This window comes from Phyllobates terribilis, unplaced genomic scaffold (genome assembly GCF_046119375.1).
Source record: "Phyllobates terribilis strain yellow unplaced genomic scaffold, ASM4611937v1 Scaffold_5__5_contigs__length_657084704, whole genome shotgun sequence".
NCBI classification, from domain to species: domain Eukaryota; kingdom Metazoa; phylum Chordata; class Amphibia; order Anura; family Dendrobatidae; genus Phyllobates; species Phyllobates terribilis.
This window is the reverse complement of record NW_027362765.1, coordinates 471227355-471244234: the sequence shown is the minus strand read 5'-3', so window position 1 is coordinate 471244234 and position 16880 is coordinate 471227355. Positions and strand designations below refer to the sequence as shown.

Sequence of the window (16880 nt, the reverse complement as noted above, 5' to 3'; positions counted from 1 at the left end):
TGAGATCTGGTTTGGCTGGGTGGGTGAGAGGCGTCTGGCCAGGATCCAGTGGGTAACGTTTCTCCTTGCGGAGAGTGACATATCAAGCTTGACATGCCAAGGTGAGGAGACTTTTAAGCCACAATACTCCTCTGAGAAATATGTAAATTGTCTCTTCAGAGAGGAAGAGTACTAGAACTCTAGCGCCACCTATAGGAAGTAGCAATCCTAAAAGTCAATATTGACTCTCTAACGAGTCTTGTCACATGACTTAGGATAAAAGCCAGAACCAGAATCTCAATTTGCAGACACTGTATTTCGGGGTACTGCCCCTCGTCAGTGCAATGTGTGAGATCTGGTTTGGCTGGGTGGGTGAGAGGCGTCTGGCCAGGATCCAGTGGGCAACGTTTCTCCTTGCGGAGAGTGACATGTCAAGCTTGACATGCCAAGGTGAGGAGACTTTTAAGCCACAATACTCCTCTGAGAAATATGCAAATTGTCTCTTCAGAGAGGAAGAGGATTAGAACTCTAGCGCCACCTATAGGAAGTAGCAATCCTAAAAGTCAATATCGACTCTCTAACGAGTCTTGTCATATGTCTCAGGATAAAAGCCACAACCAGAATCTCAATTTGCAGACACTGTATTTCGGGGTACTGCCCCTCCTCAGTGCAAAGTGTGAGATGTGGTTTGGCTGGGTGAGAGGCATCAATAAGGTGAGTATTATTTCTTTTTGTTCACTATGCTTATCCATTTTTAAAACAATTTTGCGGGTCTGGACAATTCCTTTATTTCTATAATGTAGAACGAGGGCAAAAACTGCAATTCAAAATCTTGACCTTTCACCATAATTAGTCATGTTAAAATGGGTCTGAAACGTAATAAAAATTGATTGTGGATACAGAAACCTGTAAATGGACATTGACATGATAAATGCCACCATTATTACCATCCCATTACAATTGATCACTGTTGATCACTCTTTATAAATGGACCTTATGTCCGTTCCTACCTAACATCTCCCCAGGGATCCTCTGTGCATGCATCAGGGGAGAGATCTGTGTGGCAGATTAAGCCTGCATGGAGGAAGCCTATTACATAAGAGCTCCCTGATCCAGCCTTGTGCTGCAGCCTTCATGAATGAGGGAGTCAAGGATCTGCAGCATAGAGACTCACAAGTCATCAGCCCTTGTGGACTTGAATGTTTCCCCCACCCCCTTTTTTCCTCCTCTGCCTTGAGATCAGAGTGTGCTGCTGCTGCTGTGCTGGTGACACTCCTTCTCTCTGCCCATGTAGGAGCCATTCAGCTGGCTGGACACCTCCTCCTCCTCTTCCAGCCAGACCCAGGCACTGCAAGGCACCTCTGAGACAGCTGAGGGAAACAGGGAGACTTCAGCCAGGGCTTTAAATCCACCATACAAGAAAATATACAGTATATTCCAGATTTACAGACACAACATGGAGGTACCACGCCTGAGTCAACACATCAACAGCCCCAACAGCCCCTGTGAAGAAATGATCAAGAACCTGAGCCTGGAATCTATTCAGCTGTGTGAAAGGGACGGTAAGAGGCAGCAGCAGCTCTTTAATCCTTGTCATCCACATTGTAGCCTTGCATGTGTACAGTGCTATGTGTGCAGCCCCTGAGAACAATAGATCCCCCCATATGTGCATACAGCTAAGAAAATAGCAATGTCTCCCAATGGATGGACACAGGCTGCATTACCCAGAGATGCTGCCAGCTATTGATTCTCCTCTCCCCTTTTCCTTCCAAAGCTGTGGGTGATTTGCATTGCAGTATTTCAATGTACACACCATGCAGCTCTGTTCATGCAAAGCATGCTTACAAATGGGTCTTTTGCTCTGCCTCAGTGCTAATGCTCCTGCCAGCTGGCTGGAGGGATGTAGAATATTATATTTGCAGGATGTGGATTGTTTACAAATAAATCCTTCTATTATTGTCAGATTACAATGTAGAGATAATAAAGAGCCAAGGTGTTTTTATAATATTGGGGGTTTCATGGGGGAGGGGAAGATTGAAGGTGGCTATGCAATTTCAGGACCATGGACAGATGATCCTACAGGATTCTGGGCTAGGAGTCAAGAAATGCTGCTAAGCATCTGCACTCCACTGGCACTCAATGTGGTGTAGCAGAGTCATAAAAATCCTTCAACTATTTCCATAGTCTTTAGAACATTAGTATTCCAGACTGTAATGAATATGTATCCCTCTCCCCTTGTTCTACAACCATGAGGGAAGCTCTGGAAGGACTTCATTTGTGGACTCCTTCATTGGCGCAGTTGCAGACGTTCGGATTTCCTGACACACCTGTGTGTATAAAAGCTTTGTTCTGATGATCTTGTAAAATAAATAAATAAAAAAATGATGAAATCATATTGTAGGTCTAAATACGGTCGGTGCATGTGATCCAGTAGAATTAATCATTAAGTTTTATTACGCAATTACTCAGTGACTGTTATTAAAATCCATGTCAATCCAGTCGAAAATCAAGCTAAAATGTGTTTTCTCTCCATCATGGAGGGGTAAAGTATTATACTGTCTTCTCAGTGTTGGTGCATTACAGTTGGAAGTTCCCAGCCTATGCATTTTCTCAGAAAGTAGATGTGTGGCAGTGCAAGGCAAGGGATGTAATTGGCCGCTGCAACCCAAATTCTCTCAAATTGAGTCTAGATTATAACCTGGCTCATGTTGTTTCTCTATAACATGTAGTGGCAGCTCCTGTGAAAATCATTTAATGTACTGTCATTTTTATTTAGTGCCTAACTCTGACAAAGAAAACAACAAAGACGTTAATGGAAAGCGATCAGGCTCTCACCGCCATGTTACAATTAGAAACCCAGGCGGTAGATTGCAATTATATTCCTGTTGTAATTTATAGATATATTATACATACACACTCATGCATATATACACACATATATATATATGCTGTGTGTTTGTTGCAGAAAACTGTAAATGACTTTTATAGCTTACATTAAATTGGTTGTTTTACTTCTTATTACATTGTATCAGGTTTTATATTGAAAAAAGGACTTGTAAAGGCAGTTATGGTTTTCGATGGCATAGAGAGGGAAACAATTCTAGCCTTAAAAAAATATTGATCCCAAAGGATAAAATATTACTTCTGCCCAGCACTGTGTTTATCTAATTGTCTTACTGTAGCGGGTATTTCTTTCATTGTTTTTCTAAGTTTGTGGCTTGTGCAAAAAAAAAAGCAAACAATGTTTTCAAGGTTATTTTTATTTTTGCAGATTTTTTCTATCCTTGTGATAAAAACCCAGCAAAAATAAATTTGTATGGGAATCGAGACCCAGTTTTGACAGCTTCTTCTCAAAATAATAAGGCAGTGTTCACACTGTCGTCATAGCTTCTCTTTTCAACAAACCATTACAGCTATGATGGATACACTGTGAAATGGTGTACAGCAGACTCTGATGGATCCGGTGACCGTTGGGTTTCCATTTATGAAATGAAAGAAGAATACAGCAGACTAATATATTCTTACCATCAAAAACCAATGGAAACTCAATAGTATGGAGACAAACAGTAATGTGAGCAGAGACTTAGGGTGGGGTGGACAGAGGGGTATATCACCCAGGACAGAGGGGTATCCCAACCAGGACAGAGGACTACCCACCTGGGGTACCCACCCAGTACAAATGGGTACCCACCTAGGACAGAGAGGTACCCACCTGGGGTATCCACCCAGGACAGAGGGGTATCCCACCCAGGAAAGAGGGATACCCAGGACAGAGGGGTACCCACCCAGGACAGAGGGGTAACCCCCCTGGACAGAGGGGTATCCTACCCAGAACAGAGGACTACCCACCTGGTGTACCCACCCAGGACAGAGGGGTACCCACCTAGGAAAGAGAGTTATCCACCTGGGGTACTCACCCAGGACAGAGGACTACCCACCTGGTGTACCCACCCAGGACAGAGGGGTACACACCTAGGACAGAGAGTTACCCACCTGGGGTACTCACCCAGGACAGACCAGGAAAGACCTGTATGATCTTTTTGGCTTGAGTTTTAGTAGCTGCGATTTTCATTCTTCTCTGTATACATTTTCTTATTGCACTCGTACATGACAGCAGAACTTTTAATGGTCAGTTGTGAAAATATATCATACTAATTGGACAACAACATAATAGCATTATGCATAGTGAATTTACTATACTGTACAAATTAATTCTTCAATTTTATAGGGTGCAAAGATCTCTCACGGCAAAACTACATGATAAGGGGGTTCTTGTGGCATTATTAGCATTTACATATTTAGGTTTTGCTCACAGGGCAAGGGATCTGTGGTTGTAACTTCTGACAATATAGAAAAGTTACTAAAACAGATATAAAAGTCAAGATATGACATTGCTATAAAATATGAAGTGTGTTGGCTTTTCTTGAATTAGTTTAGTTATACTATTTTCATGGTACGAATTCAGTGCTATCCTTTAAAAAAAATCAAAAACTATAAATACTTTTTTTTTCAAACGGGTGCCTATGGGTGATGGATGGCATCAGTCAGATGTACATGTTTTTTCATGTTTGTTTAACATCTCACACTATACATTTTAGAATATTTCAGGTTAAGGGTAATTTCTAGATTTGTAAGGCACTGATATTTTTTCTACAGAGGGAACAAGAAAAAAGAGAGAGATTCTCGTAGATACAATAAGTAACCATAAATATACATGTGCATCTCACTAAATTAGAATATCAACAAAAAGTTAATTTATTTCAGTTCTTCAATACAATGATGACTTTTGTTTTTTCATTGGCAGTAAGCCATAATCATCAACATTAACAGAAACAAACACTTGAAATAGATCACTCTGTTTGTAATGACTTTATATAATATATGAGTTTCACTTTTTGTATTGAAGAACTGAAATAAATTAACTTTTTGATGATATTCTAATTTAGTGAGATGCACCTGTATATATGACGCGCCCCCTGGGCCATGTTCAAGGGACACCCGGAGCCGGATCTGGATAGGGGTAGTAGTCCGTGTGGCGGTGACCCGGTCCGTGCCCAGGGTGGTCAAACTAAGTGTGTGGCAGTCTTTTGTAGATGTTGTTTAAGTGTCGACTACGCCACCCGTTGATTGCGGCTAGGAGGCCGCCGCTGCAGAGCAGACCGCTGAGGCCGGTGGTAGGATTGTGCAGCAAGGATGGTATAACCCCCAACGGGAGGGGTATGGCCTCAGGGCAGCAGATGTGGAAGATGGTGGTTGTGATGGTGCAGCAAGGAAGCTCAGAGACATGCGATGCAGTTTCAGGGTTTTTACTCACTGGTGTTGTTCCGGTCACTCCAGCCTTGAGTGACCACCCGAGCCGTGCTGCGTCCACCAGGTGTGGGACTCGGCCAACTCCCAGGCAGTCCAGAGCGTGGTCCTGAGCTCCCCTCTCTTCCTTCCTACTGGCCGTTCCCACCAGGGATCCACCTTTGTCCGGCTCCCTCGGGCTTCTTGGTGGTAAAACCTTCTCTGGCTTTCCTGACCCTACTCGTGGTGTGCCTTCCTGGTGGATGTGGTGAGGGTCGCGCCAAAACTTGACCACGACCTCCGGTTCCTGGCTGAGGATCATTAGCCTCCACCAGTTTGGGTTCCGGTACCCTTTTCTGCCAACCCTTCACCCTTTTGGTTTACTTCTGGGATCTCAGGGTTCCCTCTTGTCTTGCGTCTCTGGGCCTCTCTTCCTCCTCCTCTCCACTGCAGGCCTGGCCCTGGAGCTGGGCCCAGCCGGAGCCACAGCTCCCTGTCAGCCCTCCTGGCTGAACTCTCCCTCTGACTCTCTCAGCTCTGCTCTCCCTGTCTCTAGATGGTGCCCACCATATATACTCCCTCTATGTGTGAGCCCAGGTGACTAGCACCCAATGGGCTCCTACCTCTATGCCCAGAGTCCCTCCCCTATCTGCCCCTACACTACTGGGATGTTCCTCCCCCCCTCCCACTCCAGCCAGGGACAGACGCTGTCGTACCTGCACATCTATCTGGTGGGAGTACCGTTGTTCTGTCCCCCGGAAATGGGATGAGTGTAGTGCATGCAGCTAGCTGAGCTCAGTCCCACACTCCATCCTTACCCGGGAGTGGAATACCACACCTCTGGATCGAGGTGCAATACCCCTGTAGCAGCCGAGTCCTCGGGGTGCTACATTCCCCCCTGGTAAATCACAGCACGTCCTCGGGCTGTAAAAGAATAAAACATACCAAAACATACAAACTTTTTTAAAACATACTAACATATAAAACATTATAAAACATTATCAGAATATAATATGACAGGTAACTTATATATTATTCTAGCAATATAAACTTTTTCATATAAAACGTTCTTGTTCCTCCGGTCACGGTGCAACTTATGACCGGGTAAAGTGCAACAGTCACTAGAAGAAAATCAGTTCTTCCTATAAAACCGGTAGGGGGCGCTTTAGGAAGCGCAACTATTTACAGGGTATGGCCGCTCTCAGTCCTCGGCCAGTGGGGAAAAGGAATGGCTGCTCACAGTCCTCAGCCTGTGGGGAAGAGGGATGGCTGCTCACAGTCCTCAGCCTGTGGGGAAGAGGGAGGGCTGCTCACAGTCCTCAGCCTGTTCAGGGATAGGGACACACAGCAAACAGTTCACACTAGTCCCAACGGGGACCACACTCTGATTTGCATCATATAAAGTACCCCTACGGGTAACTATATACAGTTCTCTTTATGCTACTTCCCTTCAGCAGCGGTGTCCTCTCCTTATCTCCTCTTGAGGGTAATCTTCAAACCCGTCCGGGTCCTTTTGTTCCTCCTCATACCGCAGTTCTTCCTCCGTCAGCCGGTGCACATGAAGAGCGTACGGTCCTTTGGCACACTGATGCCGGGTGAAGGTGACCTCGTCACCCAGGTAAAGGTCACGTCCGCGGTGTCCCTCCGGCAGGTGAGATTCAACATCCCTGCGGGTGACAAAGACGTCGCCGGGGGTTTTGTGATCCCTGATAAAGCCCCAGCCGTGCTCCAGTTGGAACTTGATTACAGTCCCAGTGGCGCGGGGACCGTGGGCTGCACGGGGGTTTCTCCGGGTCCGGCTTTTCTGCTCCGCGCTCTGGACCTGCAGCCGCTCCTCGCGGATCCGCCTCTCTCGCCGTTCTTTGTTGAAGACCTCCAGTTGTTGTCGGCAGCACTCCGCACGCTGGGCTGCGGCCGCCCGGGTCTCTTGGGTGAACCCCATGAGGTTATCACCGGTGGGGTCCCATGCGAACTGCGCCTCCTCCAACGGGAGTGGGGTGATCTTGGCGGGTGCCGGAGCCGGGATCAGGGGCTCACGCAGGGGCCATTCCTTCCGGAATCGGGGATTGAGGTATTCCGGTGGCCACTCAAAGGGCTGCCCATCCGGGCAAGTATGTTGCGCAAATAGGTCTTCGCCTAGGGGCAGCACTGTGGAGGTCGAGGGCGCGGTGGTGGTAGCGGCGCCCGGATTCACCAGGCCTTGCGACCAGGCCGGTGGCTCTTTAAAGGTGAAGGGTACTGTGGAGACGGCGGCGCCCGGGGGCACTCGGCCTTGCGACCAGGCCGGTGGCGTTTCCTGCTTGGCCGCGCTCTGAGTTAAGGCGCGTGACGTCACAGGGGGCGTGGCCGCGGCTCCTGCCGCTTGAGGCCTAGTTCGGAGCGGTGGCGGTGCAGCAACGGGCACGGTCGGTGGGATTTCGGGCTCTGCGACGGGGAGCTGGGGCAGGCTTACGGCTTCTAGGCTTGGGGTAGTAACGTCCCCTTTACCTGCTTCCATCTCTTCAGCTCCTTCCACGGCGTCGTCTCCGGCCTTCGTCCCTCCTGCACCATCCTCAGAGGCAGACAGACTCCTCGTCCCGGGTGACGTCTTTTGCTGGCGGGTTCCAGCCTGCAGGGCCATTTCTCTGCTCCACTCTGTCAGCACTTCTTGCTGCACTCGGGCCATCTTCCGGGCCAAGCTCTCCAGCGCGGTCTGTGCATGCTCCCGATCTTTGGGGAGCTGTGCCAGGATCTCCACCAGGCCTTCTGGGGTGGCGGCCTGCAACAGGCTCCTGACCAGAGGGTCGTTGCTGCCTGACTCTCCCTCCATCTCCGGGTGCGATCTCTCCAGACTCCTCCAGGCTGCACCCATCCTCTCACTTTTGTTCTTGATCCGCCCATACTGAGGGCGGTCCTGGGGCAACTTGGTGATTGTCAGTTTCAGGGGCAGACCCCTCGCTCTGATGGATATCTCTATCATTGCAGTCTCTGCTGGTGGGGGCGGTCTCCGCTTTTGGCGCTCTTCTGGGACCAGGCCCACGATGGGAGGTGGTCTCTTGCCACCCTCTGGCACGCCCATAATGGCGTCCGCTCTGCCAGGGCGGGAAATCGTCTCAGATGGCGGGAATCGTCTCCTAATGGCGGGAAACTCCGTGGATGGCGGGAAAAGGCTGCAGATGGCGGGCAAACGGCGGGAAACGACCCGAGATGGCGTCCGATGGCGGGGACCCTCCGGAACCGGCGGGAGACTTCTTCTTACGGTAAATATGAACTTTTCTTCAGGCACGCAGTACCCGGTGGTTGCGGGCACGTGATCCTGCCGACTACGCCAAAGTTGACGCGCCCCCTGGGCCATGTTCAAGGGACACCCGGAGCCGGATCTGGATAGGGGTAGTAGTCCGTGTGGCGGTGACCCGGTCCGTGCCCAGGGTGGTCAAACTAAGTGTGTGTCAGTCTTTTGTAGATGTTGTTTAAGTGTCGACTACGCCACCCGTTGATTGCGGCTAGGAGGCCGCCGCTGCAGAGCAGACCGCTGAGGCCGGTGGTAGGATTGTGCAGCAAGGATGGTATAACCCCCAACGGGAGGGGTATGGCCTCAGGGCAGCAGATGTGGAAGATGGTGGTTGTGATGGTGCAGCAAGGAAGCTCAGAGACATGCGATGCAGTTTCAGGGTTTTTACTCACTGGTGTTGTTCCGGTCACTCCGGCCTTGAGTGACCACCCGAGCCGTGCTGCGTCCACCAGGTGTGGGACTCGGCCAACTCCCAGGCAGTCCAGAGCGTGGTCCTGAGCTCCCCTCTCTTCCTTCCTACTGGCCGTTCCCACCAGGGATCCACCTTTGTCCGGCTCCCTCGGGCCTCTTGGTGGTAAAACCTTCTCTGGCTTTCCTGACCCTACTCGTGGTGTGCCTTCCTGGTGGATGTAGTGAGGGTCGCGCCAAAACTTGACCACGACCTCCGGTTCCTGGCTGAGGATCATTAGCCTCCACCAGTTTGGGTTCCGGTACCCTTTTCTGCCAACCCTTCACCCTTTTGGTTTACTTCTGGGATCTCAGGGTTCCCTCTTGTCTTGCGTCTCTGGGCCTCTCTTCCTCCTCCTCTCCACTGCAGGCCTGGCCCTGGAGCTGGGCCCAGCCGGAGCCACAGCTCCCTGTCAGCCCCCCTGGCTGAACTCTCCCTCTCACTCTCTCAGCTCTGCTCTCCCTGTCTCTAGATGGTGCCCACCATATATACTCCCTCTATGTGTGAGCCCAGGTGACTAGCACCCAATGGGCTCCTACCTCTATGCCCAGAGTCCCTCCCCTATCTGCCCCTACACTACTGGGATGTTCCTCCCCCCCTCCCACTCCAGCCAGGGACAGACGCTGTCGTACCTGCACATCTATCTGGTGGGTGGGAGTACCGTTGTTCTGTCCCCCGGAAATGGGATGAGTGTAGTGCATGCAGCTAGCTGAGCTCAGTCCCACACTCCATCCTTACCCGGGAGTGGAATACCACACCTCTGGATCGAGGTGCAATACCCCTGTAGCAGCCGAGTCCTCGGGGTGCTACATATACACCCTGTATCCAGATGTACCAGTTCTTAATTTTAAATACGGTATCTTCTGGAATCAGCAGAAGACGTCTATAGAATATCTTATGACTTTACAAAAAATCTTCAGTGCCTTATGAAAGTATTTCGCCCCCTTGAAGTTTTCTACCTTTTGCCACATTTCTGGCTTCAAACATAAAGATCTAAAATTCTAATTTTTGGGGGAAGAATCAACAGCAAGTGGGACACAATCGTGAAGTGGAACAAAATTTATTGGATATTTTAAACTTTTTAAAAAATTAAAAACTGAAAAGTGGGGCGTGCAACATTATTTGTCCCCCTTGAGTTAATACTTTGTAGCGCCACCTTTTCCTGCGATTACAGCTGCAAGTCGCTTGGGGTATGTCTCTATCAGTTTTGCACATCAAGAGGCTGAAATTCTTGCCCATTCTTCCTTGCAAAACTGCTCGAGCTCATTGAGGTTGGATGGAGGGCGTTTGTGAACAGCATTTTTCAGCTCTTTCCACAGATTCTCGATTGGATTCAGGTCAGGACTTTGACTTGGCCATTCTAACACCTGGATATGTTTATTTTTGAACCATTCCACCGTAGATTTTGCTTTATACTTGGGATCATTGTTTTGTTGAAAGATAAATCTCCGTCCCAGTCTCAGGTCTTTTGCAGACTCCAACAGGTTTTCTTCCAGAATGGTCCTGTATTTGGCTCCGTCCATCTTCCCATCAATTTTAACCATCTTCCCTGTCCCTGCTGAAGAAAAGCAGGCCCAAACCATGATGCTGCCACCACCATGTTTGACAGTGGGGGTGGTGTTTTGAGGGTGATGAGCTGTGTTGCTTTTATGCCAAACATATCGTTTTACATTGTGGCCAAAAAGTTCGATTTTGGTTTCATCTGCCCAGAGCACCTTATTGCACATGTTTGGTGTGTCTCCCAGGTGGCTTGTGGCAAACTTCAAACTAGACTTTTTATGGATATCTTTGAGAAATGGCTTTCTTCTTGCCACTCTTCCATAAAGGCCAAATTTGTGCAGTGTACGCCTGACTGTTGTCCTATGGACAGACTCTCCCACCTCAGCTGTAGATCTCTGCAGTTCATCCAGAGTGATCATGGGCCTTTTTGGCTGCATCTCTGATCAGTCTTCTCCTTGTTCTAGATGAATGTTTAGAGGTACGGCCGGGTCTTGGTAGATTTGCAGTGGTCTTATACTCCTTCCATTTCAATATGATCGGTTGCACAGTGCTTTCTATGGATTCTATTTATCATTACCAGTCATTTAGGACAACATTGGATCATTCAGAGATCCTCACTGAACTTCTGGAGTGAGTTTGCTGCACTGAAAGTAAAGGGGCCGAATAATATTGCACGCCCCACTTTTCAGTTTTTAATTTTTTAAAAAGGTTAAAAATATCCAATAAATTTTGTTTCACTTCATGATTGTGTCCCACTTGTTGTTGATTCTTCCCCAAAAAATTAGAACTTTATATCTTTATGTTTGAAGCCAGAAATGTGGCAAAAGCTAGAAAATTTCAAGGTGGCCAAATACTTTCACAAGGCACTGTAAATGCAAAAAAATAAAGTAAGAATAAAAAAATGACATTTCCCCTTTTTTTTCAAACTTTTCCAAATCCTTGTAGTCATAGTTACATTTGTTGGATTTCTCCGTACATAACCTGGCTGGAAACAGCTAACTCTTCACGGACAGATGAAGTCATGGGAAAGAAGGATTGGGCATGCTGAATTTCACTGCCCTATCCTACCGTCCTCCCTAGATGGAAACTGCTACTAGAAGGGTCCGGTAGCCCATCATTGAAAATATATACTTTTTCGGCAAAACCCAGTGGACAGAAGGGGTCGGCAGGAATCGCTGTCAGATATATGAACCATCTATTGAGGGTGTATAGAGATCTTTATTTCTTTTCAAACTTTTCTTCATCAGTTACCAGAAGAAATACTAATAATAAGCAATTTTTTTTTTTCCGTTTAGCCTCTCTCCCCTGTGCTGCCTATATCAGTCATCTCTTGCCGTAAAGAATAAATGTATAGATGTTACCGCTATCACAAAGATGTATGGATGGAAAGTAGTAGCTTTCTATTCATGGCATCTGCTCTAGATGTGGGTTACGGCATCCTTCCAGGCTTCAGATTTTAACCACATATTACATATGAAATGACAGATTGGATGAGATATTGGTGTCTGTGTATCCTCAATCATAGTTTCACCAATATCTAGATCTGGACAGTTTCCTTCCTACCTGTCCTTGAATCTAGCTGTAGCCTCCCTTTGCTGCTGCTGGGGTGATGTCGCCCTACACAGCTCCGAGCAGATGGGTGACCTTGTAATGCATAGTTGTGATGTTGTGGTGCTGAACCAGAGCCCTTCTTTCTTAAAGCACTTTGACCTCTCAAATAGACGTCTCCATGCCTTTATGTGGCATATGCACAATGTTATCCTAATAGTAAGACACCATTAAAGAAATATTCCTCTCTGCAATTACAGATACAGTAAGACACGGCTTAATGACTATGAACATTTTCTATTACGGAAATATTAAATATTTATATTATAATATTTATATTTTATAATATATTAAATATAGAATTAAATATTCATCCTACCTTTTAAAAGTCACTTCCCAGACAGAAATGCAAAAAAAAACAATAGTACAGTTCTTTATGAGCTCCCTGGTTTATGAGTATAAAGTCAGTAATGCAAAGCTGCTAGGACTGCTGAGATATTTACACAAGTAATATAAGTGCGAGCGGGACGCAGAAGGAACCAAAGCAGGTTTCACCCACATAGTAATTTTAATGGTGACCTTTCTTGATCCAGCACCTGTCAGACTAAGACTGTCTTGAAATAAGAAAGAATACTAAAAGAAATCTAAAAGGGGTTGTCCACTATTACAACATCCCCTTTTTGATCTAAATGTTTGGCCCCGATGAAATAAAAAAGCCTATTGTCACGGGTGTGTCAGGTATGACAGACAGTCGCTCTGAATCCGGCTGTAGAAGGTCACTGCGCTTGGCATTGCAGACGCCTTCTTGATCCTCTCATCTCTGTGGTGTAGTTATATCCATCTTCCTTTAGGACCCAGCAGCGACTTCCACCTTCTGCTGCTAATTGACACACCTTTGCTTGGTAGTTAAAAACACTCAGTTTCTCCAGAGAGTCGTCAATGATAGTTCTATGTACCTCTGTGCAGACTTGGAGCACTAGCAGTCTGCTAGTTTCTTCTTTGGTGCCCTTGGAGGACAGTTGGTGCTATCTCTCTGGTGTCTGCTCAAGCTAAGTGTATCCCCTTTGTTTGTTTACCTTGTTGTCTTTAGTTTGTAGTGGGGCCTGACCAGTGCTCACCCCGTCCCCTCCCTATCTAGGGCCCAGCTCTAGGGACATTCAGGGATAAGGTTCCTGTTTGGAGATAGGTGCAGAACCCATATAGGGACGATAGGGCAGGCAGGGTGATATTAGATCTGCCTAGGGGTCTCCACTTCCCCTTTCCCTAGTTGTTGTGCTCCCTTCCCCTTTTCCCGTCGCTGTGCGCTTAGTCTTTCTTTCACCTTGCTTGACACATATACTCACATCCCGTGCCGGCGCTGTTCCCATGGTATCATCACTCGCGTTCCCGGTGGTTTCGTGTGGTTGTTATGACAGATGAGCCCAGCGCCCCAATCAGCACTGCCATCACAGGCTCCGCCTTCGGACAAATCGAACATTAAGAGGAAGAGAGAGATCAGCCGCAGCCCGGACTTCCTCATGATGTTCGATTTGTCCAAAAGTGGGGCCAGTGATGGCAGTGCTGATTGGGTGCTAGGCTCACATGTCATAACAACAGCACGGGTGCCCTGGGATCGCGAGTGCTGACATTGCGGGAACGGTGCCGGCACGGGAGCTGAGTATAGGCTTTTTATTTATCGGGGCTAAGCGTGGGGTATGAGAAGGGGTTGTCCTAGTAATGGACAACTTCTTTAAAGAAGAAGACAACTCATATGTATTGCATTATATTTAATAAAATACACTGGGAAGATTTGTTAATAATGTCTTGAATTAATATATTAATAACACTAGACCAGGCAGAAAGACAATAGCCAAATATATTACCGTGGCTCTTGGTTCATGACAGATTTGGTGCATGTTGCTAGACACTTTTTTCTCCTTATTATGCTGGATTACTGTACACCACCTTTTTGTATCCAAATTGTGTTGAATGTCATTAAATTTGGCGCATTTTAGGTCTCCCCTTTTCTACACACTATCTAATAAGTTGTAGTAAGAGTGCCTAAATCTGACTTATAGTGTGTGCCATTTTTTAATGCAAAGTGTGCCAGAAAGTAGCATGTTTTGCTTAATCTGCCCAATTGTTGTCCCCACGCTATATGCACATACTCTCAGATTGATGCGCTGTTTCCAGCTCGGGTCATTTGAATGAGTCAGGTATTGATTAAACATCCTTCTTTAACTTGTGATGTAAGCGTAAAGCCGGCTATTTGCTGTTTTGTCCTGAATTTGCCCCTAGTTTGCATTTCCTTTACCTATGAACATCCTGATAAAACAAATAATTATCTAGGTATACATTCTGTGACCAGTGGCTCTGGTTCCTACTACCTTTGGTAAAAGTGATATACGTCCAAGTGAAAATTTTCCACTTTTTTCCATATATTCAATTTATCATGTACATTACTGAAGCGGAATATATTTAATATGTTATATCTCCATGTAGAGTGCACTAAATGTTCTAGATATGTTCTTGCTTGACATGATATTAGTTTATTGGACAACCCATAGTGTGCGGTTTTCTACTACAGAATGTAACCCTTCAGTGCAGAATGGTTATTTTCACGAGATATATGGAATAATTCCATTTGTGGTCACCCAGGTTGCCAATTATATTCTTGAAATGATATTATTTGCACTTCTTTGAAAGGTGAAGAAGTCAATGTCATTTCAAGGTCAAGAGGTAGGTGCAGACACTGATTGTGCATCGTTTTATTGATGTGTTGTTCTACGCCATGTATTGTCATGCCTTTTTTTTTAATGCCAGTGGTTTGTAAGTAGATCAGAATTTTCCGTAAATTTTATTTGTTTTACATACAAGGTTTTATATAATGAAAACAAAAAATACCTGAAACATTGGTATCCTGGGAAAATGTTGCATATGCTGGCATACGATTCATGGTGATGGAAAAGCCTGGGATCAGCCATACCCTAATACGTGCCCAACTTCCACCCACATGGTCTTAGAAGGAGGTAGGGGAGAGGGGAAAGGTTAGAGCTGTTCACGCTGGTTACTTAGATGAATCAATTGTTGTAATTAGAAACCAGTGGGTGCCGTACCTGCTGGTGATTGCAGCTGAGAGAGAAAAACGAGGGTAGTTTCCGGCACAACTGACTGAATAAGAAAATGTAGGACGCATCCTAGTATGCCAGAAATGTGCCAGATGTTGAGGTTTTTTAACTTTTAATGGACTTTTAACTTGATTCAATAAACTTACATTTTTTATCCAGTCGGTTGTTCCAGAAACTACCCTCGTTTTTTCCCACATGGTCTTAGATAGAACTACTTTTAATGCCCATTGTATATATTGTTTTCATTGGGAAAATAGCATAACACAAGAACTGGGGCTCATGACAGGTAGACTTTATATTACATCACTGTAGGATCAATGTAAATACTTTTATGTCCAAAAATGACAAAAGTATTCTAGGAGTGATCCCTTTATTGGCTAACCAGAAAAAAAATATATGCAAGCTTTCAGAGCACAGAGGCTCCTTCTTCAGGCAAAATTACAAATGAATTCATAAGACTCAAAGCACAGCATTTAAGAGATGTTACAGTACGACATTTGTTCATGAGGTGGAGGAGGTGATGCCTCCTACTGATAAGTCAAGAAGATCAAATTAGTTTTTTTTGTTGCAAGTGGAGATGCTGTGGGAATGTTTAATTATCTGGGGGTGTGAATTGTGTCCATGTAGTGAGTCATAAATCCAGGTGTTAAGGCCCCGTCACACTTAGCGACACTGCAGCGATCCCGACAACGATACGACCTGTCAGGGATCGTTGCTGCGTCGCTATGTGGTCGCTGGTGAGCTGTCAAACAGGCAGGCTCACCAACGATCAGGGGAGCAGCGACATCGTGGAAAGAATCTTTCCACGATGTCCTGCTCCTGGTTACCAGCCTGCTGAAGCAGGAGCAGGCTGGTAACCATGATAAACAGCGGGTTACTAGGGGCACACGCGCACCTAGTAACCCGTTGTTTATCATGGTTACTACTCTGCTACGGTGAGCGGGAGGTTACCGCTCACTTTAGCAAGCTGGTAACCATGATAAACATCGGGTTACTAGGTGCGCGTGTGCCCCTAGTAACCCGATGTTTATCATGGTTACCAGCCTGATCGCTGCTCCCGCTGATCACACACAGCGATGTGCGCTGACCAGCGGGAGGGCAACGACCAAAAAAAGGTCCAGAACATTCTGCAGCGATCAGCGACCTCACAGCAGGGGCCTGATCGCTGCAAAGTGTCACACATAGCGACATCGCTGGTGAGGTCGCTGTTGCGTCACCAAAACCGTGACACAGCAGCGATCTCGCTAGCGATCTCGCTATGTGAGACGGGGGCTTTAGGTTGAGTCCAGTTGATAAGGAATTGAATAGCCTTATCAATTTGAATTCCCAGATTTTTCTCTCCCTGCTGTCCTTGAGGTGACCTTTCAGTATTAAGACTTTTAGATCTTACATACAGTGTCTTGGACCAGAGAAATGCACCGTAGAATAAAACAATATAAGATTGGTCTTGATCAGGGGCGGAAGAGGTAAGGGATCCACTTCTTCTTCTAAATCTGTGGAATTGTGCATTATGAGGAATTGTTGGGCTGCAAAGGGCCCATATACACCGCGTGCTGATTTATTAGGCAAATGAGTATTTTGATCACATGATACTTTTTATACATGTTGTCCTACTCCAAGCTGCATAGGCTTGAGAGCCAACTACCAATTAAGTAAATCTGGTGATGTGCATCTCTGTATTAAGGAGGGGTATTGACTAATGACATCAACACCCTATATAAGGTGTGCTTAATTATTAGGC

The 16880-nt window shown here is 46.4% G+C and overlaps 1 protein-coding gene across 1 annotated transcript in view; it reads left to right on the top strand.

Moving 5' to 3' along the window:
• The first annotated feature begins 1129 nt into the window (after nucleotides 1–1129).
• The window catches only part of PHYHIPL (phytanoyl-CoA 2-hydroxylase interacting protein like), a 141277-nt gene continuing 125526 nt past the window's right edge, over nucleotides 1130–16880 (top strand). Inside the window, exon 1 of the mRNA XM_073685473.1 lies at nucleotides 1130–1541. Coding sequence (XP_073541574.1) covers nucleotides 1436–1541 — 106 coding nt within the window. The 5' untranslated portion in view covers nucleotides 1130–1435. The remainder of the gene's footprint in view (nucleotides 1542–16880) is intronic.